The 27,394-nt window shown below is 45.4% G+C and overlaps 1 protein-coding gene across 2 annotated transcripts in view; it reads right to left on the reverse strand.

Annotated features, from left to right (window-relative positions):
- Positions 1-8,253: 8,253 nt before the first annotated feature.
- The window catches only part of asb18 (ankyrin repeat and SOCS box containing 18), a 37,869-nt gene continuing 18,728 nt past the window's right edge, over positions 8,254-27,394 (reverse strand). For both annotated transcript variants that reach the window (XM_048534844.2, XM_048534843.2), the window contains exons 2-5: positions 21,866-22,133; positions 16,031-16,532; positions 12,531-12,644; positions 8,254-10,208 (exon numbers count right to left, since the gene is read on the reverse strand). In XM_048534844.2, the coding sequence (XP_048390801.1) occupies positions 10,023-10,208; positions 12,531-12,644; positions 16,031-16,532; positions 21,866-22,133 (1,070 nt within the window). In that variant the 3' untranslated portion in view covers positions 8,254-10,022. The remainder of the gene's footprint in view (positions 10,209-12,530; positions 12,645-16,030; positions 16,533-21,865; positions 22,134-27,394) is intronic.

The raw sequence follows: 27,394 nt of genomic DNA on the forward strand, positions 1-27,394 counted from the left end.
GGGGAAGCGCTGGAGGAAGTCATCAGCGTCAGACTCACTCACTGGCAGACAAACCTCTCTGTCTAGGTGCAACTACATCAGTAGCAATAACATATTTTTGTTTTATAAAATGACCTCTTCATATACTTTATTTATTAAGTATCTTTCTGCATTAAATATGCAACGCGGAGGTACGCTGAGAGCTCAGAAATTGCTTTGAAAGCTTGCAGGACTGGGAGCAGAGCGTGGAGTTGAACGGCCAATAACCGTAAATCGCTGTTAATGGGCACCATCGATCGAGAAGTCCTTGGGAGCTCTACCTCTGTGTGAGTTGGAACTGCTTCTACATTTCTGGACGCGTCTGGACATCCCTGCATTAACTTGTGGAGCTGGGGCCGGGTGGGGGATGATGCCAAGCCGTTCGTGCTGACATAAATGCTTATGAACGAAAGGTCCCACATTCCGTCAAATCAGCAGTAACCCGGAGGGGTAATGCCCTCGTCTAATTCTCCGTCTCCAGCCCCGAAACGGTGGCAGGAAAAGATTTGGCCGCATAACTGCACCGTGCACCTACTACCAGGAGTGAAATATCAGGTTAGCTGGTGTCAGGGAGATTCCACAGACTATTTATTTACATTCTGGGTGTCGTGGATTTTATCACATTCGGTTGTGTCGTGTGTGCTGTGAGCGCCTTTGGGGGAGGGTGGTAAGATTTTATTTTGCTCATTTTGTTTGGTGCAGAAGTCAAGGCAATCGAGATTCAGCCAGGGCTCTGGTAGAGAAGAATTGCCTTAGTGTCCAGGCTATTGGGATTACAAAGGGCTTGTTGTGTATCGTTTGGGCGTCAGACACACTAATTTGCGAGACGCGGACCACTGAGTTAAACTTTCTTATTCATTGCATTTTTTTAAACTGAAGGGTAGAATAGACTCCATGTGGTTCTAAGTCAGCCCCTGGCTAGCTTTGAAATCGGTGCCCAGCAATTATGTAAACGAGTTATTCACTAACGTGATAGCATTACATCGATAAGGGCTGCTCTTTTTCTCTCTGCCACTGTTTCGTGTGGCTTCCAAGGCCGAGGCGACACCGTACATTTCTCCTGCACTGAAGAGCCAGAAAAAGAAAAGAGAGGGGGTCTATATCTATCTATCTATCTATATATATAAAACCGCCAGAGATATTGCCAAATGAATGCTCTGAAACCATTCAGAAGGATTTAACACCATTGAATCCCGAGTTTGCAATGTTAAATCCAAAGAAAGATAAAAACAGCACGATTGTGAAGGGAAGAACGCGAGTTTCTCTCTGTGTGAGAGAAGACAGCAAGAGAAAGGAAATTGTGTGTGTCAGGCAGAGAAGACTTTTTAAAGTGGACGGCGGAGGGAGAGAGAAAGGGGAAAGGTGCGAATCGAGAGACTAAAACAAAACAGGCTGAACGAAAATAAAGAGATAGAGAGGAGAGTGGGAATAGATAGTGGAAAGCTGCAGACAGCGAAGCAGATTGAGCGACAACGCAGAGCAAAGCGGGCTAGGAGAGTGAGAATGGAGAAAACGAGCAAATGAGAAAGTCGAGATTTGGAACAAAAGACACGGAAAAGTAGTGTGTTACAGAGTAGGAGGAGTAGAGAGTCCTCGAGAGAGGGGGAATGTACCATCACGCGAAAGAGAGCGAGTCACCTCCACCGCCCCCTCCAAGAATTGCCGGAATCCAGTGTTTTGGGGTCGATCATCGTTTCCCCCAGCTCCGATTGTGAAAGCCTTTCGGATTGAAAGGGGAGATTGTTGCTAAACGCCCAGAAATGTTGGGCATAATGAAGACATTTCAAAAAATAGTTTTAGAAAACGACCACCCGCCCCATCCGCTGTTTGATAATTCTACTCAGGCACTTTAAGCAATCTCTCGGGAATTTAAAAAAAATCGACTGGACTGAATTGTCAGATTGGATCTATACACCTAAATAGGCAAGTCATTGACAGGCAGCGAAACAAAGTTTGAAAATCGTTCTTTATTTTTCTCCAAAGCAAATAGCGCCGGGTGTTTTATTCCCACGAAGCGGTTAGCCTTTAGGCAGACTTTAAGGAATAAAAGGCTCAAAACTTCTTTGACCTCTGGACTGTCAGGATTTGAAGCCCTGGCCCCTACCCCCTCAAAGTGTCCAGTTTCCTGATGATCCAGCTGGTGTGATTCTGGTGCAGGTTTCTAATGACAGGGGTGGAGCCAGGCGGTAATTCAGATCACCGAGTGATCCGTCAGAATGGGTCAAACGGAGCTATCAAAGTGTGGGATTCAGAGAGTTGATAGTTTTGTCACTAGCCATTCGTGCAAGTGCTGTTTTGAGACATCTCAGTTTTCCTCTCTCGGCTCCGGGAAGGATCTCGCTGTCCACAATCTTGGCCCCTTTGGCCACGTTACCCGGTCCCCCTTTCCCCACCAAAGCGGTGGAAGCTTTCACATTTAAAAGTCTATGTCCCCAAACCCTGCCCTTCCCCCTTTTTGTTCTGAACAACGCGCCTTCGCGTTTGCGTCTAGTCAATGGGGTACGTCTTTATCAACCCTGCCCAGGGTAAACAGTGGCCTTTCCACAAAAGGGCATGGCTTGGGACAGCGCAAGGAGAGGATGCCAATCGGCCCGTCGCTCCCGTGCTGGCCCTTTACAGCAAGCCAACCAATCATTCCACAACCTCCGTCCTTTCCCCCAACAGCGCTTGTATAATGGTCTCCCCACTCCACCACACCCTCGACCCCCAATATTTCCCAACTGCCCTTTGGAGAGTTAGCCTTTGAGGCAGCGAGTTGCGGATCAGTGTTTAGAAATAGATCTCTACCCTCTCACCAGTTGGCCAGCCGAGCAATTCCTCTTCGCCCATCTGGATTCATAACGAAGTGTCACCAAAACTAAGTTGGAGGTGAGCGAACCGAACTATCAGTTGGCTGAAGGCTGGACTGACGCGCATAAATGGGCTCATGCTCTGTTTGACAGGGCCATTATGAATCGGTGCAATCAATTAGAGACCATTTTCTTTTCTCTCCACCACGTCCCCCTTCCCCCCAAAACAAATCCTGAATCCACCACAGCCCTCTCCACTGTAAGGAGTCACTCTCTCAGGGAGAATTCAGGGGCGGCACGGTGGCTCAGTGGTTCGCGCTGTTGTCTCACAGCACCAGGGACCCGGGTTCAATTTCATATTCAGGCGACTGCACGTTCCCCGCATCCCCCCGCCTCCCGAACCCGTGTCTGCGTGGGTTTCCTCCGGGTGCTCCAGTTTCCTCCCACAGATGTGCAGGCTAGGTGGATTGGCCACGCTAAATTGCCCGTAGTGCCCAGGGATGCGTAGATTAGGTGGGTGATAGTGGTACGAGTCTTGGGTGGGATGCTGTGAGGGTCGGTGTGGACTTGTTTGGCCGAAGGGCCTGTTTCCACACTGTAGCGATTCTATGAATCGCCACCCGCTAGAGGTGGCGGAGCAAAAGGTACACCTGTTTGTTGAAATTATAGTTTAAGGGCAATTCAGTGAGGTGATGTTAAGAAATACAAGCCCCTGAGGAAGTGAATGGGACGGAGTGGGCGGCAAAACAGAGCCAGCGTTCCAGGCCGACAATTGAAATAATTCCTGCTCTTTGGGAGGCTGGGCTTGAGCCGTTTCAAACCGAACTGACCCCGATTGGACCCAGCAATCGGTACGCGGGCAGAGCCAGCAAACGGTTCAAGCAGGAGGTCACAGAGAAAGTGTGTGTGTGTGTGTGTGTGTGTGTGTGTGTGCGCGCGCGTGTGGATTTGGAGTGTTCCTATGTTTGACAGTGTGTGGGGTGTGCGTGTGTACTGGAATGAGGTGGTAGATTTGGGGAAAAGGTTCCTGGCTATCTCTGAACTATTTCGAAAGGGCCCCTTTGCAAATTTCCACGCGTACAGCATTTGTCAGCGGGAGAATGAGTGTAGCCTTACACAAAAAAATGCTGTGGGTGAGCCGGAAAAAGCTGGAGGAGGGGTGGGCAGAAAAATAATCAATTCATCTCCTCACAGGCCAGGCGCTCACCAAATCATTTGTCCTTTTGAAGCTTTACATCAACACCTTGTCATTGTGGGTTTAACCCTTTATCTGATTTTCTATTCTTCATTATTTAGGCACATCAGAGCTATGCAAATTCTACAAACAGCTGTGTAAAAAAATGGAGAATTGCCAGGTTAAACGGGACGGAACCAGAGAGGGAGGAGTTCCCCCACTCCCCGAATAAACACACACACACACACACATTTACGATGCATTGAACAAACTGATTTCGGCCACCAGTTGAGAATCGCACTTTTAAGTTCTCTTTCAGCCAGGGATTTGAACAGTGTGCAGAATCCCATGGGTACCAGCTCTGAAGCGAAACCCTACTGCACCCACTCTGAGAAAGAAAAAACAAAGCACAAATTAAAAGAACACTTTAACACCGTCCGTAGGGTTGGATTCACTCTGCAAAAAGGTCTCGCTCAAGGAGTCTAAGGCGCGTTTCTGAAAAAGATGGTGCTTATATGGTGCTGCTCTGGAAAGGGCGACTCCCAATGGGGAGCCAGTAAGAGTTGAACCTGGGGGTTAGGTGTGAAGGACAAATGTGGGCTCTGCACAGTCCCAACTCTGCAGATGTTTAGCCCCAAACAACCTCTCGGGTGAGTTTAGTCCGCGGCTGCAATCACAGTTCAGGTGCTTGAGGGGGTGACGCGGTGACAACGCGCTCAATTTACAAAACAAGCATTAAATTATAAAAAGAAGATTCATAGTTTTAAAGACAACCCTGAGTAATGTTTGTCAAATATTCGTCCGAGAGTGAAAGAGTTATGAGGGTTAACGCCAGTCGTTGCCAGACCCTATGAATTCAATATCACTTTGACGCGCACCAAGTAGAATGTATTCCAGAACATCACCAAATTACATTTGTTAGACCACGCCACGACCCCCGGGACAACGCCCTCCCGCTTTTATCTTTACAGCGGGGAGTAAAGCGTTAACTTAAATCCATGTCAACGTCCAGAATTATCTGGTAAAATGCAGTGAGCATTTCGTATCTGCTGTAGTACAAAATGCAGTATTTCCAAAAAGCAGCTAGTAGCTCAGTCTCAGAACGGATTTCGCATTTTTGCCTAGCGCCGATATGAAAGGCGTGATAAATCGTGACAATTTATTGCTCGGCTTTTTATCTGTGTGGGTGATTGGGGCTGAGTTTTTAACGGAATCGGGGCTGAGAATTGGGTAGAAACACAGAGCCGGCAATCGTTGAATAAACAGGCCGCGAAAAAAGTCTCCCGTAAGCGAGAAGTGGAGAATCGATCCGTCTGTCAGTTTTCCACCTGACGCAGTCATTGTGGGGCTTGGGGGGGGGGGGGGGGAAGAAATTTCACAGATCGGTCAAATATTAACCATGTCTGTGTGGGTATCCAATGTGACCATCAGCCATCTCTCCATCAGTCCCATTCCCAGTCTAGGGAATGCACACTTTTAAAACTGTAGGGAAGGCACGGCTCAGCTACATTACGGCGTAGCTGTTGCCGTGAATGAGCTTCTCAAGGCATTAAAACCGTCTGTCCTAGACCCGCGGATACTGATCTCCCAGGACATCGGCGAGGTTTTACCGCCCAGCAACGTGTTCCAGTGATTAAAGCGTTACCATCCAGTCTGAAATCGTGGCGGTCCACTTTTTGCCGAATCAAATAGTTTTCCGAACAAAACAAATAAAAAAAGCCTGTCTTCACAACAGCAAGAAAGCCCCTTTCGTTTCTCATTGAGGCCGCCAGATTTATAAAAGATTGAAATTTGCACAAATATTCGAAACCATCAGCTGTCACGTTTGTATAACATACATCGATATCGGTAGCGAATTGAGCATTTGAGGTGACGTGGAACAGCTTCGACAATGTCATGTGCAGAAATGAAGGATAAACAGAGATTAAAACGGGATTTCGTGATGTGGGTTGTCATTTGTAGGAAACAAGGGGCTAGTTTTAGAAAGAGTCTCTGCTCTCTCTTATCACAAACCAACCTTGCTCCCAAACCGGCGAGCGACAGCACCGCAGCACAGAACCCTTTAACAGAAGGAAGGTTTGAGGTTGACTTTTGTTTGTAACATTTATTTTTACGGAAAGATTTCATAAACAGTCGCCTCCTTTCTGCCACTATTGCAAGATGGGTTCATTGCCATTCAGTCCTACCCCCGATCCCCTCTCTGGGTTATAGAGTGGCTACCACTCACAAAGAAATGTCATTTCTTCGCACTGTCACCTTCGGATGTCGCCTAGGGAATTGATGTAAGTTTGAAGCGGCGGAAAAGTGGCAAACTCCCAAGTTAGGCATTAGCTTTTTTAAAAGCTGCACTACATTCAGCCTGAGACATCCTAAACGCAGTGTTATTCAATTACATATGACGGATTGAAACACATAGACTTCACATATTACCATGAAATGAGTCATGGGTCATTTAAAAAGTGAATTTAATCGCACAGTCATTAGACAAATAGTGTACCAGACATTTTTGAAATTGTAAATCATTACCCCAAACGCATCAATATAGGAACTGGAGTCTTAATGATTTATGATAACATTAGAGCACGTTCAGGGAGAATATGCCATTTTTCCCCTCATCAAAAATTCTCTCTCAAAATATTTGCAATTTGCCGCATTCAGTGTAATGCCACGAATTTATATTAATGCTAATGCATTTTAAATCGACAAAGTGTTTTGCCTCTTACTTGGCGTGTTAAATATTATTAGAAAGACGAGATGCGGAGGGTGAAATAGAATGACTTTTTTCATATAATACTGCCCGTCGATTCGTGTCATTATCCTGCAAATCCCCATGCCAATTAAATATATCGTCTTGTTAATGTTACCATTCCCCCAGCCAGCCCCCTACCCTCTTCCTCCAACTCCACCCACCCCCCCACAACCCCATCCTTTTCCAGTTTAACTAAGCTCGTTTTGGAAACTTGTGGCCACACAGAAGTTTAATTTTGCCAAATAAAAATGTTTGAAACTACTTGCTGAAACATACAGGAGGTTGACGTATTTTTCGGTTGAGAGACAAAGTTGCGATTTCCCTGAGACTGACGCCAAGACAGTCGAGAGTCCGGGGACTTTTCCCACATTTCTTTCAACAGACTTGTTTTTTTACAAGAGCAGAATTTGCTGGAGAAACTCAGCAGGTCCTGTAGCATCTGTAGAGAGAGAACAAGACAACTTTTCGAGTCCTGTGACCCTTCTGGGCACTTCAGTTCTGCTCCCTCTCTCTCCACACATGCTGCCGAGAGAGCATCTCTGGCAATTTTTGTTTTAGTTTCAGGTATAGTACCACTTGGTACTCACACCAGAACAGCAAAATGCACATAATATATGAACATTGGAGCACGATCCTTTGGATCTTATTCCGTTAGCTTTCCGCTGTCTGACACGAGTTGTCACCACTCCATTAACATTTGAGCTGAACCCCATATTAATGAGTCCTGGCTCTGACAGACTTTTCATTGCCACATCACCCGCTCACCCGAAACACTAAGCCAACTTAAAATGATATATTCACATTGTTTACACAGAGTAAACATATCTATATATTCCCATATCCATATCGAGATGGACAATAATAACTTGCGTTGTCGGTTCTTCAAATATCCAACAACCCCCTCTCTCTCTATTTATTTCACAGCCCCCTACCCCTTCCCCATTTCTGAAGAAGGGTCCCGACCCGAAATGTCAACTTTCCTGCTCCTCTGATGCTGCCTGGCCTGCTGTGTTCATCCAGCTCCACACTGTGCTATCTCAGACTCCAGCATCGGCAGTTCTTACTATCTCCAGCAAAACCTGTTTTTGTTTTAATGAAGTGCTTATATAGTATATTTAAAGGTTTAAGGGCAAGGTAATTCAAACAGGCCGTTGCAATGCGACAAGAACGGAGGATATATTTCAATGTGGTTTTTTTGTAGACGTTGCGAAACCTCTTTCATTGCGCCAGTGATCTGGTCCACACCGACCTGCAATCCTTCAAGCGTCAGCTGGGAGCGATTTGAAATCCTGCGGCTTCGTTGCCCTCTGCAGGGCAGATCGTGGCAGGGCAAGGACACCAGGGAACATTCGAGCTGGGTACACCGGAGAGCTCACTAACGGGAGGAACCTGAGAAAGTCATCGCGCGACAGCCAACATTATAATTAGGGAGGCTCTCTCCTTTTGATGAGGGACAGCAACAAGATAGTCACTGGAAATGAAACAGGAAACAGTTTGTACTTTTATTCTTAAATTTACTGAGACAAAAAAAACTTAGGTTAAAAATCTTATGTTGCTTGGGAATCAGACAGTACAGACACCCACATTGGTATTGTAAATGAAAATGTAATCTCAATACTGATATCTTCTCGGCTCTGAGCATGCCATGTATGTTGCACACAGGCATTACAAACAGTCACTGCAACATTGTGATTTGATCTGTTGCATCTTTGTTTATTACCCAAGGATAAAATATTTTCCACCTTCCATTTGAGAGATCACATCAAACCGACTCATACAGCTGCAGTGGGAGACTTGATTACAGAACATAGCTACCTGTACATCTGCATAAAAAAGTACCTGAAACTAAGCAGCGAGAGGAAGAAAATACTTCTGCTGCAATGTCTTGATTACTGAACTATCATCGTAATTGACCTCTATTGGAGAGCCTTTGTGTTAATGTTAATGGTACTGTATCTGAGCGTGGTGCCGTGTGATGGAGTCGTGTCAGATTCCAACTCAGTGAGTAACATTTGTTTTTGAGCCAACAGGTAGCTGGTTCAATCGCCATTTCAGAGACGGACGGAGATAATCTTAGCCGATGCAGCGCTGAGGAAATGCTGTGCAGCTCTCTAATGAGATAATTAATACGGTGCATAAACTCTCTCGGGTGAACATGAAAGTTCCTGCGGCACGATTTCAAAAAAAAACATTACGGGTGCTCTCCCTGATGTCGTGACCAATCAGTGTCGCTAAAACAGATGATCTGATCGTTATCACATTTCAGTTTGTGAGAGCCCTACTCCCTACACTGAGCAAACCGGCGGATGCAGTTTCAACAACGCAATAACGGTTGTGTTTCATTGGCTGTGACTGATTTTGGGAAAGCTGTGAACCCTGTGAAAGGTGCTATATAAATGCACATCTTAGGGTCCTTGTGCTGGAGTGGTTGTGTCCCAAAGTCTGGGCTAGGAGATGTGCGTTCAAATCCCACCTGTGCCAGAGGTGTGTCAGGACATACTTGAATTGGTTGTTTAAAAATATCTACAAATGCAAACTTTGCTCTAGATCTCGGGGTGAAGACACAACCGTGTTGCTGTGAAATGTTTATCTTTAACCTGCAGTTTGAGGGGCAATCACTTGGGCGGGTGCTGATGACATTCCTGCAGGTAAGAGACTGATCTTGAGCAAGAGATTCTAGCCCCTGGAGAAGTGCAGGTGGGTGGTTGAGGGAACTGGGGGCAAGGGCCAGGACTGGGGTGAAACTAAAGTTATGCACAACCAAAGAAATGCCTGGGTGCTGATGATTTGTGGACCATTTGAAATGATTCTTGCCAATTGCATGTGGAAGCATCTTCCATTAAGTCAAAGAGCTTTCCAAGCCTTTGTGATTCCAACTGTTCTACTGGAATTCGTGACTTCTTCTGCAGTTAGGAATGGGAGAAAGACATTCAACCCCTCAAGTGTGTTCTGCCGGCCAGTTCAACAATGGCTGCTGAATAGCGTAACTGCATTTACCCTCCTGGGTTCTGATTTTATATTTATGGCCATTTGTTCTAGAGTCACTGACCAGGAGCAATAGTTTCTATCAACATATCCACACCCTTAATCATCTTAAGCAGCTAAATTAGATCACCCCATAATTGTCATATTCGCAAGGGAATACAAGTCTAGCCTGTGAAACTTGTCGTTATAACTTAACCCTTTTGTTCTGGTTCCAATGTTGGAGACTCTGAACAGTCCCTTGGACACTTTGCGGTTGGTGCTATGTTGTGGAGTGAAAAGGACGATGGAAGAATGCGAGTGAACGACACTAACACACCAGGTCCTCTGGCTCCAGGAGTAGGTATGCACGCAAACATTTTGGCATTGGCAGCCTGGGGATAAGGGCGTGGCACTGGTCACCAAACAGCTTCCTGGCAGCAAAACGGCACAGGTGTTGCAAGGAGCGAGGGCTGCAGGCAAGAGCAAAGAGGGACTCATAGAATGGCCGGTGAAGCTAAGGGCAGAGAAAAGAAACACCAGCATTGTTAATGTTCACTCTCAAATCCTTTGTAAACAGAAACCAAAACTAAGACTATCTCTGCACCACAATACAATCAAGGGAGTTTCCCACATGTTCAACATTACTAATATTGCTCAGAGGAAAGGATAAACGCAATACAGTCCTAGGTGAGAGGGTCGTGCACAGACCTATAACCCAGAACTCCAGGCCAGTGCTCTGGGGACATAGGTTCTTATCTCCCTGGCAGAACCTTGTTGAAATTAAATATATTCATAAAATTTGGAGCATAAAGTTAGCTAAATGGTGAGCATGATGGCTATCATTGTTTTTGTACAAATCAATCTGTTCAACCTGCGCCTTCTCTGTGGCTGTAACACTGTATTCTGCACTCTGTTCTATGACCCTGATGCACTTTGAATGGTACAATCTTCGGGTACAACACACAGACCAATACTTTTCACTGTATCTCAGTACATGTGACATCACTCAATCAGACCAGCTATCCTAATCCGGTTTGGCCTACGCGTGACTCCAGGCCCACAGCAATGTGGTCCTAACTGCTCTCTGAGTGACTGAGCAAGCCATTCTGTTCAAGGGCAATAAGTAAGGGTAATAAACGCTGACCATGCCAGTGACACGCAAATCCTGTAATGAATTTTCAAAAATACTGTTTGCCAGCAGCAGTGCAGGAGGAGCTGCCTGGCAGTTGTCTGACAGATGACAGGTTAGTCTGTAGAATTCCAGTCAGGATTCTTTTCTCAGAGCTAACACTCTGAGCCATCTGTGCTCCTGAGATACCCAGGCAATGGGGCAATTTATTCATAGCGGGCAGTCTAGTTTGTAGACTAGAGTGAAACTGCACATTAGTGGGCCTGTATGTCAGGGAGCTGGATCTCCTCTGAGACTCCTATGGTTCAGCCCAGATTCACAAAGTCATAGTCTTTGGAAGGCACTATATAGGGCTAGTTGTTAAAAAGACCATTTACTGTAGCTTACAGACTCAGTTCTCTTTTACACAATACTGGTACTGCTGCCCAAGACTGAGGGCTGAAAAGCAGGAGGTGATGAGTAGACAAACATGCAGCTAATAGACCTCTTGCCATCATTTAACTGGAGGCATACAAATACGGAATGAGAGTTAAACAGACACACAAGATGATAGTCTGTTCATTGAAGTGAAACTGCTACTATTGCTGGGGCACCTTGAATTATTCCAACTCCTGGATCAGGCAGGAGCAGGTTTGAAGACCCTACTCCATTCAACCACATTCGTATCCAGGATATACCAAGCACCATTAACAGATTTCTCACTGATAAGATCATATATCGTCCTTTAGCTTGGAGGACTTCAGTTGGCTTCAAGTCCAGACCAAGGAATAACAATTGCCCCTCTCTCTTAATTCTTGGAATTCAGTTTGAAATGAATGCGGCTTGTATTGTCAAAATAACAAAATAATAATGGCTACGATTCTTTGTAAATGAAATTCAGGATATTGCTTGAGGCAGAGGTAGAGATGGGAAGTGTCACTGAATTTTGTTCAGAGTAATGTAGGAGCTGATTGACTCTGACTCCCCTATGTTGGGATACAATGCATAGGAGGGATGAAAAGGGCTAGCCTCAATGAATTCATCATTTCATTAAATGGTGAATGAGGTACAGCAATACTGCAGAATGGCAAAGCTGCCAGTGTAATATTTCCATTCAAAAACAGAGAATGGGATAAATAGGGTATCTTAGAGCACACTAGTCATGAATGCACTTCTTTATTCTACAATATGGAATCAGTCAAAAAAACATGAATGAATTTGGAACAACTTTCTTCAGAAAAGAGGAGACTGAGCGGTGAGTCGGTTCAGGTCTTTTGAATTTTGAAGTGGGGGAGGTTAATCTGGCCAACGTAAAGATGCCGCTTCCACTCATACTGAAAGTGAAGGTTACCGATATCCAAGAACCGCTAAAAATCCAATTGGAAATTCAGGAAAAATTTCCTTCCTCAGGGTGTGGTGAAAATGTGGAATTCCAGGAGTAGTTGAGGTAGGTAGCATTGATGATATAATGTCACATTGATACATAGGGGAGAAAAGAATAGCTGGATAAGTAGGATGGGGGTGCGTGTTGTGGGTGGAGGTATAATAGCTGAGGCCAAACAGAGTGTTTCTGTGCTGTTAATTCAAGGTGCAAAACCAGCATATATTTGAATGAAGTAAATTGGGCAACTCCACGAGAGAACCAACACAGAAACAGTGCTCCCCTCTGTTGTACAATTCGATCATATTTCACCAGAGCCTGTTGGGGAGCTCTGCATGAACTGCTACCTGGAAGAATTCCTCTGGCACCGCCTCCATCCATTCTTCAGTCACCTGGATTTGTTGATATGAATTAAACAGAACCTCAATTGTCCTGGGAGAACCTGCGCAGCTTTTCAGCACCTAGGGAGCAAAACAACATCCTGCAAGTGACTTGTGAAACATAACAGTCACAGATTCACCCATTTCTTAGTTAAATTCAAACATTTCGGTTCACAACTTCTCTACACGTCTCTATTCCCTGCAAAAGAAGCAAGGATGGAGTGAGAAAAAGCTTTTTTTTCCCTCAGCGAGTAATTACGGTGTGGAATACAGTCTGGATGTGTGATGGAGGCATTCAAGAGGGCACTGGATGATCATTTGGATAAAAAATTGTGCAAGCGTATGGGGAACAAGCAGGAAATTGACACTAGGTAATGATGCTCATTTAGCAAACTGGTGCAGGAGGTACATTGGGCCAAATGGCCTCCTTCTACACAGTAACATTTCTGAGATTCGGTGAACTGCTGCCCTGTGAGATACAGGGTACTGAGCTATTATGGACAGCTCAGATTTTCACTCCTCCTGTCCTGAAGAGGTCTCTGTATAGACCCGTCAATGCCAGCCAAGATTCATCTCTTTGCTTGTGTCTGTTGTGTGTGAACCAAGGTAATGAATATTGGCCGAATATTAGGCGCTAGCAGATAATATCACTGAACGTGACTCCAGCCTTGCACGAAGGATCCCTGGCTGAGTGGGTAGCCCTCTTGCCTTGGAGGCAAAAAGTTGGATTCAAATCCTTTTCGAAGGGGAGTGAGTGAAAATTCAGGTTTGTGCCACCAGTGCAGCACTGAGGAGTGCTTTGACGATGGAATCATTGTCTCGCAGATGCGAAGTTAAGTTGAGGCAATATGTCAAAGACTAGCAATGAATTTCTCCCTGGAGTCTGGGCCTGTGTTAACCAAGATCTGTAAAAAACAGAATGTGTGATTACAATCACATTGCTGTTGGTGGGAGCTTGCTGTACTCAAATTACACCAGCCACTGTGCTTCCAAATGACGAAACTGGCTGTGGGGCACTCTGGGGTGTCCTTAGCTGGTACAAGGTGCGATTGAAATGCTGGATTTTCTTTTATTATCCACTGATGGGGACCGGGCCTTGTTGAATTCTTTGGGTTCTCTACCCCCACTGGGGGTCGGAGGGCTCCAGCATTCTGTGTGAGGTGACCATTTAATGGGCAGTTTCCACACTATCAATCCCAGTTGGAGTGGCCATGTATGGTCAGGAGATGGGAGCTGGTTGTGGTGGTGGGGGCCTGTTGAAAAGGTGTCCATCTGTCTTCAAAGTGGATACAGCACGCGTAAAGCCTGAGGGAGCAGGCTGTCAGCACATTAAGGTGGTCGTTTGCTGAGGTATGGTGACCTCCATGATCGAACGATGCTACCCGAACACCATCAGACCCCCTTCTCTCTGCACCTGTAGCTCATGCCAGAGGCAGTGAGAGCCAACAATATACTGCAACATAAGGAATTTAACCAGCAAAACTGAGGAGTGTTGGCCAGAAAGGACAGCACCCACCACTTCCTTCAGTACCATGGCACTGTCTGTGTTGCTATGAATGTTGCTTCTTTTCTCTGCTCCAGACTAGTTCTCATTAGATACCGTCCGCCATCCCAACACATCTACAGTAACAAGGTCCTTAGATGCTTAGATACGTTCGCACCTCATTGTGACCATGACAAAGCACAGAGCCAATCACCCTCCCATCCCTGCTCCCTTTCAGCATTCTGAGTATGATAGCTGGATTTCCTCACTAACATGTCTGTAGTGGTCCATGGCTCCTCTTTACTCATTGCCCCACAGAAGCATCTTTGAATGTCCACCCAACGTCACAGCCAATGCAACTGCTTGGGAGAGGCTCTAACACAGTGTGGGACCTGAGCGCTGTTGGGAATGTTGTAGACCTGAGAAAATAGGTCATGCCACTACCAATGTTATAATGAGTTCATTTGATGTCTCTTTCTTCCTGGTTGGCAGCCTAGTTTCCTGAGATGCCACCTCAGGAAAAATCATGCCAAGGGAGCAACGTGTTGGGAAATGGCAAAATCCAAACCGTGGGCACATTTGGCTTTGAGCCATGACTTTAATTTTGAGGTGTAGTCGCAGAATCAGTAATGGCTCATCACATGAGAAGGGCTTCAGTAGAGTGGCTGATGTTGAGTTAGATAGGCCTTTTTCAAAGCACTAGCTGCAACGCCAACAGCACAGTTGACTGGACAGCTGGCTTGCTACACAGGGAGATGTCAACGGTGTGGTCTCACATCCTGTGCCTGCTGATGTTACCATGAAGAATTGTCCTTCTCAACCTCGTTTTGAATGAAGCATGGTGACCTGCACGTTAAACCGCCATCAGGTGCCTCTCTCTAATGAGAGAACTGCCCTATGGCCTGGTCAGACAATGACAACTTTATCTTTACAGTTGGACCACTACAGTAATCTTAACGATTAATGTTAAGGTGAAGGAAAGGAGGCCAGGATTAGTGTTCCTGGCCAGCCTCCATACTCTAGTCTAATGCTTCCATTGTGATCTACTGAGTTTGGACAAAGTGTCTTAAGAGAAATTCAATATCACGTTACTTCCAAACATGGGCAGTGATCATTGGCATGAGCTGCTGGCGACTGCTGCATAAACCAACGTGTTTTAGAGTAATGAGGAAAATATTGTGAAGCAGTGTTTAATTTAAACACCACAACCACTTGAATGCAGGCCTTGCTCAGCCAACTGCTGATAACTGGGCCAAGTCACTGGGGAGGTTTTGCTAAGTAAAGTTTGAGACACAGAGAAGACACTAAGGAGTGCAACAGCTTCGATGTAAATCTACGATATGAAATAGTGGAGCCAAATGAATTGGGAATGGATGCACCATCACCTTGACCTAACTCACATCAAGTTCTGTTGACCCCTCACCCCTGTGCTTGCTGACCTTTATTGACTTCTGCTCTGGTAATGCCTCAGTTTTAAAATTCTCTTCCTTGTTTTCTAATCCGTCCATTGCCCCATGCTTTCCCATCTTCGTAAACTCTTCCAGCTGTATAATCCTCCAAGATGCTCCTCTAATTCTGACCTCTTGAGAATCTCCTACTTCAGTCATTCCAATATCGGTGGCTGTGACTCCAGCTTCCTTGGCCTTTAACTGAGAAATTCTCTCCCTAAAGCTCTCTATCCCTCTGCCTCGATTTCCTCCTTCGTGATGCTCCTTAAAACCCATGTGCTCTACCAAATGTTTGCACGCCTGACCCAACATCTCCTGACGCAATTCGGCGATAAAGTTTATTTGATCGCCTCTTTTATTATCTTAAAGACGTTGTAGAATTTTACATTGCTGTGGTGGGCACGCTACGATGGGGCAGTTATGGGAGAGCCATTAGGCTCCTAGTTTAGGCTCCAATCGCCATCCTAGTTTAAGTTTCCACGTCATAGCCACCTGTCCCTGAGCAGGTTCCATTGTACATGGCGTGCAGCTTTTACCTTGGGGAAGGCGGCAGGCCATACCCTGCGGGAGCCATGGTTGAGTAAGGCTTGGACAGTGCGGTGGGGGTTGAGTTCTTCCTTAAAAGGTGCTGTCTGGATCACGTTGGCGAGGGGCGAGCACCCATTGTAATCAATGGCATTGACGTCGGCTTTGTGCTTCAGCAGCAGCTGCACCAGCTGGAGGCTGGCATTCTTGGATGCCTTGTGCAGTGGGCTGCGGTTCTCGTCATCCACAGAGTTCACGTTGGCGCCGTACGTGATGAGGACCTTGCACGCTTGGAGGTAGTCCTCCTGACTCTCCGGGCTCCACGCATTGCCGCAGGCGCTCCCGAGTGGTGATTCCCGGTGGACGTTCATGGTGTTCACGATGGCCCCGTACCTTAGATAGAGGTGGACGTGGTTGTGCAGGCCCTGTCTGGCCACCACATGCAAGGGACTCTCCAAATCCTCGGTCAACTGGTTGACATCTGCACGGTATTTCAGCAGCAGCTTTGCGCACCTAGATGGAGGGAAGGCAGACCGAGAATGGTATTACTCCCCTGCTTCATTATCAGCAAGCTCTGGAATTTCCTACCCTTCTCTCACTCCGTAGAATCCTTCCACTGTGGAAGCAGGCCATTCAGCCCATCAAATCCACAACGAACCCCTGAAGAGCATCCCATCCAGACCCACCAACCCCCACCCTATCCCCATAAGCCTGTATTTCCCATGGTGAATCCACCTAATCTGCATACCCATGAACACCAATGGACAATTTAGCATGGCCAATGTGCACAATTTTGGGCTGTGGGCGGAAACTGGAGCACCCGGAGGAAACCCACGCAGACACGGGGAGAATGTGCAAATTTCACTTTTCACCTAGGGCTGGAATTGAGCCCGTGTCCCTGGTGCTGTGAAATAGCAAGGCTAACCCCTGTACCATTGTACCACCCATCAAGCTTCTTAAAACTTAGCTTGTTGATTCATTTTATTGTTCATCTGTCCTAATTTTCATTGTGTGGTTCAGTGTAAACCTTTGTTGATAGACTCCTGTGAAGCCTCTTGGGACATTGGCATGAAATTGGCAAGTTGTTATTGCTGATGGATTAGCTGCAGATGAAAGGTGTGCTCCCATTGTGCTACTGAACTGGTGCAAGTCCCAGATTGAAATTTCGAACTCTGGCTGATTGTTAGAGGGTTCTCAGCTCTGGCATTTGTAGAACAGTTCCCACAAAGTAGGAAATCTTTCATTTGTTTGGAAAATATTTCTTATCATTTTGCTATTGCTTCTTCTGCCACGCACCTTAACTCACTGCCTCTTTCCACCAATTGGAGGACTTCTCCCTATTCAGCCTATCTGGACCCCTCATCAGTTTGAACATGTCTAGAAAATCTCCGAACCTTAGTCTCTTCTTTGAAGTGAAATCAAATTATATCCAAGATAATAAACTGTGAGGCTGGACGAACACAGCAGGCCCAGCAGCATCTCAGGAGCACAAAAGCTGACGTTTCGGGCCTAGACCCTTCATCAGAGAGGGGGATGGGGTGAGGGTTCTGGAATAAATAGGGAGAGAGGGGGAGGCGGACCAAAGATGGAGAGAAAAGAAGATAGGTGGAGAGGAGAGTATAGGTGGGGAGGTAGGGAGGGAATAGGTCAGTCCAGGGAAGACGGACAGGTCAAGGAGGTGGGATGAGGTTAGTAGGTAGGAGATGGAGGTGCGGCTTGGGGTGGGAGGAAGGGATGGGTGAGAGGAAGAACAGGTTAGGGAAGCAGAGACAGGTTGGACTGGTTTTGGGATGCAGTGGGTGGAGGGGAAGAGCTGGGCTGGTTGTGTGGTGCAGTGGGGTGAGGGGACGAACTGGGCTGGTTTTGGGTTGCGGTGGGGGATGGGGAGATTTTGAAGCTTGTGAAGTCCACATTGATACCATTGGGCTGCTGGGTTCCCAAGCGGAATATGAGTTGCTGTTCCTGCAACCTTCGGGTGGCATCATTGTGGCACTGCAGGAGGCCCATGATGGACATATCATCTAAAGAATGGGAGGGGGAGTGGAAATGGTTTGCGACTGGGAGGTGCAGTTGTTTATTGTGAACCGAGCGGAGGTGTTCTGCAAAGCGGTCCCCAAGCCTCCGCTTGGTTTCCCCAATGTAGAGGAAGCCACACCGGGTACAATGGATGCAGTATACCACATTGGCAGATGTGCAGGTGAACCTCTGCTTAATGTGGAAAGTCATCTTGGGACCTGGGATAGGGGTGAGAGAGGAGGTGTGGGGGCAAGTGTAGCATTTCCTGCGGTTGCAGGGGAAGGTGCCAGGTGTGGTGGGGTTGGAGGGCAGTGTGGAGCGAACAAGGGAGTCACGGAGAGAGTGGTCTCTCTGGAAGGCAGACAAGGGTGGGGATGGAAAAATGTCTTGGGTGGTGGGGTTGGATTGTAGATGGCGGAAGTGTCGGAGGATGATGCGTTGTATCCGGAGGTTGGTGGGGTGGTGTGTGAGAACGACGGGGATTCTCTTTGGGCGGTTGTGGCGGGGGCAGGGTGTGAGGGATGTGTTGCGGGAAATGCGGGAGACGCGGTCAAGGGCGTTCTCGACCACTGTGGGGGGAAAGTTGCGGTCCTTGAAGAACTTGGACATCTGGGATGTGCGGGAGTGAAATGCCTCATTGTGGGAGCAGATGCGGCGGAGGCGGAGGAATTGGGAATAGGGGATGGAATTTTTGCAGGAGGGTGGGTGGGAGGAGGTGTATTCTAGGTAGCTGTTATATTTAGCCTGGGTTGGCAAGATCAAAATCTCTGCCATTTGCTGCCTTTGTGTAAATGTCTTACACAAAATGAGCTGGATTGGTGGGTAATCACCCACCCAGGGAGCTGATTAGTTTGTGTTGAATGTGCTCTGTGAGGCTTCATACCATGACTTCCAACCTATAACTGGCCCACCATCATGCGCCTCCTGTTGGCCGCCTGAAACATCCACCATCATGGTATGCCACCAAAAACCTCTGTTATAAATGGGCAATCCCTTATTCTGAGATTATGCCCTCGAGCCTGAGACGCTCCTGTGAGGGGAAACAGCCTTTCCACATCACCCCTGTCATCTCCCTGAAGAATCTTGTATGTTTTGATATGGTCTCCTCTCATTTGTCTGCAGCCTAATACGTACAGGCCTAATCCACTCAACCCCTTCTCTTAAAACAGTCTTTTAATAGCTGGATAATAAAATGTGAGGCTGGATGAACACAGCAGGCCAAGCAGCATCTCAGGAGCACAAAAGCTGACGTTTCGGGCCTAGACCCTTCATCAGAGCTCCTGAGATGCTGCTTGGCCTGCTGTGTTCATCCAGCCTCACATTTTATTATCTTGGAATTCTCCAGCATCTGCAGTTCCCATTATCTCTTAATAGCTGGTTTCAGTCTAGCGAATCTTCTTTGGATGTCTCCAATGCCAGTATATCTTTCCATAGATAAGGGACCCAAAACTGTCCACAGTATTCCACGTGCGTTCTGACTAGCATCTTGCCTGGTTTTAGCAAAACCTAAGCTCTCTGATGAAGGGCCTAGGCCCGAAACATCAGCTTTTGTGCTCCTGAGATGCTGCTTGGCCTGCTGTGTTCATCCAGCTCCACACTTTGTTATACTTTCATTCTCTCTTAGCTTTGAAATAAACCTTGTGGAGCATGAGTAGGCTCTGTTATTCAATTGTTTAACCCGTGATTGCCAGTCAAATTAGGTCCAATATTCTTCAAACTTTATCAATGAAAGCAATCAAAGAAAATGCAGGAAAAGTGCACAAACTTTTAAATTGCCTCTTCTTTTTTGTCATGTTTGCTTGCTGCTCCTAGTAAGCTCCAGCCCAATTCTGAAAGGTTGACAATCTGAGCACTGCAGTCCTGCTAACAACCTTCAACTAGAAGCTGAGAGCAGAATAACAATGGACATATATTTAAGATAATTGGCAAAAGAATCAGAGAGTGAGGAGGTGATCTATTGAATGAGGCGCTGGCATCTGGAATGTATTGCTCAAAAGGACTTTGGAAGCAAATTTAATAAAAACTTCCAGGAGAGAATTGTATATATGTTTGAAAAGGAAAAATGTGCAGGATAATGGAGGAAACGCATGGGATTGGGACAAATCGATTTGTTCTTTCGAATGCAAGACTTGCCTTTATTCCCTTAATGTTCGGTGGCAGTCCTTATTGTAGGGAAAGGTGACAACTAAGATCCTCTATTTTTGAAAATAAAAATTAACCCCATGGTGATACAACTTCTGCAGGGATTTATTGTCATTCACACATCAGGGAAAATGTTATGTTGAATTATAGAGATTAATTTTTCTGTGGACCCGTATTTACTAGGTACTCGTTGGGTCGAGACTGACCCAACCAACATTCCACAGGTGAAAGATTTCTATCCTGTCCACCCTGTGTAACATTGTCTCTAAATATCGCATTTTCCGATAACTAATTTTCCAACTTACTAAACATTGACTTATATCCCATTACCTATGCAATTTTAATTATGGAAGAGATTAGGATTAATTCCAAAACCTAGAGCACAAATCTTTGGCCAACACTTCCAGCCTGGAACTGAAGAATTGCTGCACTGTTGGAAATGACAACTTTCCAGTGAGATGTTGAACTGAGGCCCTACCTTATCTCTCACGTAAAAGATCCCATGGCACTATGTCTGAACAGAAATAGTAAGTTGCCTATGATAATTTGGCCAATATTTACTCCACAACCAACAGATTTTCTACCCAGTATCACAATGTTGGCTGATGGAGTGGACCTGTTCAGTTTGGATGCTGTGTTTCTTATTAAGAGTCTTTCGGCCCATTGTGTCCATGTTGGTCACCAAACAGCCATCTATCCAAGTCCCGTTTCCAGCAACTGGCCCTGTATGCTATGGTTTTTGGGCTGTTTGTCTTTTTTTATTCATTTGTAGGATGTAGGTGTTTCTGGCTAGGCTGGCATTTATTGCCCAGATGGCACTTAAAAGTCAACTATGTTACTATAGGCCTGGAGTTCCATGTAAGACAGACCAGGTAAGGATCGCTATTTCCTTCCCTAAAGGACATTAGTGAACCAGTTGGGTTTTACTGACAGTCAACAATGGATTCATGGTCATCATTAGGCCCCCTGATTCCATATGCTTTATTTAATTCAAATTCCACCATCTGCCATAGCAGGATTCAAACCCAGGTCCAGCATGGTATCTGAATGAACAGTCTAGCAATAATGCCACTAGGCCATCACCTCCCCATGCAGAGATGTACGTCAAGGTATCTCTGATTCTTTGTTCTTCCTAGGGACCTTACATTCAACATGTGCTCCCTTGCCCTGTTAGTCCTCTCAAAAATGTATCAAGTTTCACTTTTCAGGATTAAGTTCCATTTGCCACTTTTTAGTCCATTTGATCAGCTCATCTATATTGTCTTCTCATCCAAGGCTTTCCTCCCTGATATTTACACCACAAATTTTTGTGTTATCTGTGAACTTAAGAATCAAACCTCCAATATCCATGTCTACATCATTCCTACCACATTGCAATCAGCAAGGGACCCAGCACCAAGCCCTGCGGTTATGTCACTGGACGCAGGCTTCCAGTCATAGAAACACCATTCGAACATCATCCTACGTTTCCTGCCAATAAGCCAATTTTAGGTCCAATTTACCACATTGCTCTGGGTCCCAATGGCCCTTAGCCTTTCAACCAGTCTGCTGTAAGAAACCATCAGTAACAAGTTCAAAAGTATTGAATTGCCTATTAAACACCAAGGGAAACCATATTATAGAGCAAGGTGCTATATGAATGTAACATTTTTCTTTCAGCCCCTTGGCTGCCACCATGTTGCCCTCACCGAAAGGTCTGCGCGGTGTTGCAGAGGTGCAGGGCTGACAGTCCGTCCTCCGTGAGCAGTCTGGGGTTAGCTCCATGTTCTAGCAGCTGCTGCGTACAATCCGTGTGTGCATTCTCACAGGCTGCATGGAGGGCGTTCTTGGTCCCCACAATCATATTGGGCTTGGCCCCTCGTTGGAGCAGATACTGCAGGCAGTCAGTATAGCCGTGCCCTGCAGCAATGCAGAGGGGGCTGGTCAGCTCTTGCTTGTACTCCAGAGACCAGAGACCTGCAGTGTTACGAGAGAGTGAAAAGTTCAGTACCCATGAAAAGGAGTGGCCACTGACCTTACACATTCTTCACTTTCGCCTATATGATACTCACAACAAGATATGCTTTCAGCGTTTCAAGTTGTCGGGTGCCCTTTATTTAACTCACTCAAGGAGGTGAATTTTTTTTCTGAAGAAGGTTCTACGCCCAAAATGTCTACCTTCCTGCTCCTCTGATGCTGCTTGGCCTGCTGTGTTCATCCAGCTCTACGCCTTGTTGTCAAGGATGTGAATGTGTGAGTTCAGGCAATGAATGTCAAACCAAGATCAGTTTGGTTAATTCCTAAATTCCACGATATTACAAATCTCATCCTTGTATTTAAATCCCTTCATGGCTAACACCATCCACTGCCAATGGCCCTACCTCCCCTTATCTCTGCAGCCTTAATAATCTTCCAAGAGCTCTGTGCTGCATCAAACTAGAAGGAAACCCATCCTAGTAGCAGCAATCCCAATCCTAGGCATGTTACTGCGCGTTGGGAATCGATTCTGGGAAGCAACGATTGTATGGGCCATGAGTAACACAGGATCTGCACATAGGACCAGGAGTGAGCCATTCAACTCCTCAAGCCTACTCTGCCTTTCAATTATTTATTTATTCATTTGTGGAATATTGATATTGCCAGCTGGCCTAGCATTTATTGCCCATCCCCAGTCGCCCTTGAGAAGGCAGTGGTGAGCAGCCTTCTTGAGCTGCTGCAATACACCTGCTGTGGGTTGACCCACGATGCCATTAGGGAGGGAATCCCAGGATTTTGACCCAACGACAGTGAAGGAGCAGAAACAAATTTCCAAGTCAGGATGGTGAGTAGCTAGGAGAGGGAGCGAGGAGGTGTTGGTGCTCCCATATACCTGCTGCCCTTGTCCTTCTTGATGGAAGTGTTTGTGGGTTTGGAAGGTGCTGCCTGAGAACATTTGGTGAATTTCTGTTCTGTTCTGAAGATTTAATTAAATTTCATTTGCTAAATTTACCCACCTTGGTTCCATAATCCTTAAAACTCAGCCATCTATCTCCCCAACCTCAACCGACCTTGGGTGAGACAGTCCCAGATTTTTCACTGCCTTTCAAATGGGCAATTAATAGTCTCTGGTCTCAAAGCTGCAAAAGCTTTAAACTACCTCAAAGTCTGATTATAAGGTTTATTCATTTCCAGCTGGCAGTTCCTATCTAACACTGCACTTGACTCAGTCAGCTTTGCGAATGGGAGGATCTGCTGCTTTGCACATAAAAAATGGGATAGTGAGCACTAATGGTAATTAAACACACCAGGATTAGTGTAAGTGTCTGCCTCGAATAATCCTCCAGCTCATTATCATGAACACTTTTTAATTATTATGATATACAGCCCTGGGGCATTCGCCAATTTTAAGTAAATTAATTATGTCGCAATTTAACACTACAACAGGCTCCTTGCTGTACACGAAAATATGTTGTAGTGAGGGCTGTGGTAGACAGATGTATTTTTACAATGGGAGATGTCAACAATTTACAATATCAAAATTCACCCGGTGTATGAGATAGTGGAAAAGATACCACCAAAGCGCGATAGTTTTACTACTTTGACTGTAGGTCCTCTTTTAAACCTCTTTCCTCCGTCAATTTTCTGATAACCCAAGATATCTGTTCCCCTTCAATCTTGCCCCCTTGTGTGTCCCCAATTTCTTTGACATCACCATAGGTGTCCCTGCCTTCAGATGCAGCAGAGTCCCAGATTCCCCCTCTCCTGCATTAATGCCATCCTCAATACTTAACTGCTTGACGAAACATTTGGATGCCTGCCCTGGCATTACCTTGAGAGCTGAATAGCCTTCTCGGCTACTTAGGATAGAGTCAACGACTGAGTGGGTGTGGAGTCACATGTCAGCAATACTAGGTATTGTCTCCTGGAAACAGACAATAGTGAACCAGATGGGCTTTAAAAACAGTCAGTTATAGTCATTATGGTCACCACCATATTCCAGATTTAATAGTTTATTTCCAAGCCCTTCAGCTTCCGCAATATGATATGAACTTACACCCCAGAGCGTTGGCAGGCCTCGTCGAGTGACATTTCCACTTCCCTCACTGGTTTTGCCTTTGGAATTTTGCATGATTTATGTAACAAGGATTTCTGTTTGACAAAGTTGATAGTGGAAATTTTAGCATTTGCCCGTGCGCTTTATTTTACACTTGAAGTAGATCGGAGGTTCGAGCATGATTCTACCTGAACGTCAATTCCTTTTGGAAAAGGATTTCGTCTGGACCAGGAGTAGGCCACAGGCCTCAGGAGTAGGCCCTGGGTGGCCGTGGAAATTGATTTCCAACTTCTCCCACCATCAGTGATATCAAATCAGGGGTCAAAAGCAAATCCGTGCAATGCCACCCAGCCAATGGTGGGGGAGATGTATTAATAATTCAGAAGCCCAGGCTAGTTCTTTGGGGATTTGGGTTCAAATGGCAGCTGTTGAAATTTAAATTTAGTTGATAAAACCTGGAATTGAAAGTTAGTCTCAGCGACGGATGACCATGAAACTATCATCGATTATTGTAAAATCCCATCCAGCTCACTAGTATCCTTTCGGAAGGGAATCCGTCGTCCTTGCCCAGTTTGGTCTACATCTGACTCCAAACCCGTAGCAATGCGTTAATTTGAACCTGAAATTGCTCAGCAAGTCACTCAGTTCAAGAGAAATTAGGGATAGGCAACAGATACTGACTTTGTCAGTGACACCCACATCCCATGAAAGGGTAAAGAAAAACAAAATAGGCACCTGAAAAATGCATATACCAGAGATTAAAAGAAAAACAATTAGAATGGCAAAAACCCTATACTGAGGTCAGTTTTAGTTTCAATTTGATACATACATTAAACAGCCATTTACTATCTAAGCAAATAATGTATTCCACAAAAGACACTTGGTAACTTGCCAGCTTAAAAAAATGTTGAATGTTTGTTTTGTAGCTTGCAATAGTTTTTATTTTCAGCATTTTCTTTTAAAAAATACATCTCAGGTAAAAATGATTATACTGTCTGACGAAGGTACTCTCTCGGCTTTGGGAAGAGTGAGTTTTGTTTTCTTACTTTCTTGATAATCTTTACTAATTTTCTATTTCTTTTGGAGCCATCTTCAACCCTTGTGAATGGTGCAAGGTCAGATATACTGGTCAAAACAGTAAGTGAGCACCGAAGAGAGGCACAGGCTTTGCATTTAAGAGAGGGGGGAGGGGTAATGTCATCGTTTGGCCCAATTAATCCTAACTTCGTCTTTCATTTGTCCCAATCAAATGAAAATGCTACTGATTTAATAACATCTGATTTTCTATGATGTGAAAGTGGTAATGGAAGATTTGGAAATATTACCAGTCATTGTGTGTCTCCAAGCCCATTTCATACTTTGCAAGCATCTAATGAGCCACTAAACTAGAAGAAAAGATGGGAATGTGTGGTTGATACAATTATATAATGAATGCACAGTGCCATGTTGATGGAATCATAGCCTTTCCTATTAAACTATGCCATTGCATTATTGGTAGGTGTCTAGATGGCAATCATTGATGCCCACACTTTAGTACATGGAGTGCAGTGGCTCAAGAAGGTAGCTCACCACCACCTTCTCAGGGGCAACTAGGGCAGTCAATAAATGCTAGACACCAACGTCCCATGACAAAATGAGAAAAAGGGTTTCCAATGTCATCTCAGACTTGGTCACTGTTTCTGCTGTCACTCCTGAAATGTATATGCCTGAATACATGGTAAATTTGGATATTAGTTTTAACTTTGGTGCAGCAGTGAATTACACTGTGCGTGGCTATAATTATTACAGACTGTGGTTATGGCCACCTCACATCCAAATCTCCATGGTCCATACGCATAGTAATTCCCATTCACCCATCACCTCGGGCCTACGTTGTATTCCAGTCCAAAAAGGTTTCAATTTGAACTTTTTTTCAAATCCTGTCATGTTTTCCTACATCGTCATCTCCTTCAGATCTCCAGGCCTAAATCCCTTTGAGATATCTGCGCATACTTCTAGCTGTCCTTGCTGTCTTGTTGGTGATCATGGTTGCATTATAAATGACTTTTATGCTAATTGGTGGAGTTTATCACCAGTGAGGTCAGATCAAATGCAGCTGGAAACTGTGAGGGACAGTTTCTCACAAAATCCTGCAAAAGTCTAGCTTGTAAGCTGTGTAAATATCAAATAAATGTTTATTACCTTATTACAATAAGCTTTCCTGCTCCTCGATTGAAGGCATGGAGACCCCAGTTATGGTTTTAATGCAGTTACTTCATTTGCTTAGGCCTTAAGCTCCGGAATTCCCTCCCTAGACTTCCCTCTTTCCTCCCTCTCTCTCTCTCTCTCTCTCTCTCTCTCGCTCTCTCTCCTCCTTAAGAGATGCTCCAGAAAACCTGTCTCACCTGTTATATCTGAAATTTTGTGCCAAATTTAAGAGTGACAATTGCTTCTGTGAAGCATCCTGTGCAGAAGCTTTTATACAATGACAAGATGTTTGAGGGCGTTACAGTTATAATACTAACTGAGCAGTGGAAAAGAAGGTAATGTAACCACGCTGTAGAATTTTGTAAAAACCAAAAGAACTGTGGATGCCTTAAATCAGGAACAGCAACAGAAGTTGCTGGAAAAGCTCAGCAGGTTTGGCAGCATCTGAGAAGAGGAAATCAGAGTTAATGTTTCAGGTCCGGTGACCCTTCCTCAGAGCTCAATTCTGTAGAACTTTGTGTTTCTTTTTAGATGTGAATCGGAAATCTTCGAGTCTGATTTGTAAGCATGATGCAAGAACACATTCTGCAGCATTAACTATACTAAAACGGGCGATTCTGTAGCATTAACTAGATTAAAACAAACCATTCTTCACTCTACTATCCTGCGTCTCTTCATTTGACCCGCTGTCAGTTACTTTCTTTCTCATAATCATAGAATCCCTACAGTGTGGAAGTAGGCCATTCTGCCCATCAAGTCCATACTGACTTTCCAAGGAGAATCCTACCCAGGGCCACCTGCCCTATCCTTGTAACCCTGTATTTCCCATGGCTAATCCACCTAGCTGGCACATCCCTGGACACTGTGGGCAATTTACCATGGCCAATCCACCTAGCCTGCACAGGCCTGAACCCTATGGGACCACTTAGCGTGGCCAATCCACCTAGCTTGCACATCTTTGGACCGTGGGAGGAAACCAGAGCATGCAGAGAAAACCCATGCAGACACAGGGAGAATG

This window comes from Stegostoma tigrinum, chromosome 7 (assembly GCF_030684315.1).
Source record: "Stegostoma tigrinum isolate sSteTig4 chromosome 7, sSteTig4.hap1, whole genome shotgun sequence".
NCBI lineage: Eukaryota > Metazoa > Chordata > Chondrichthyes > Orectolobiformes > Stegostomatidae > Stegostoma > Stegostoma tigrinum.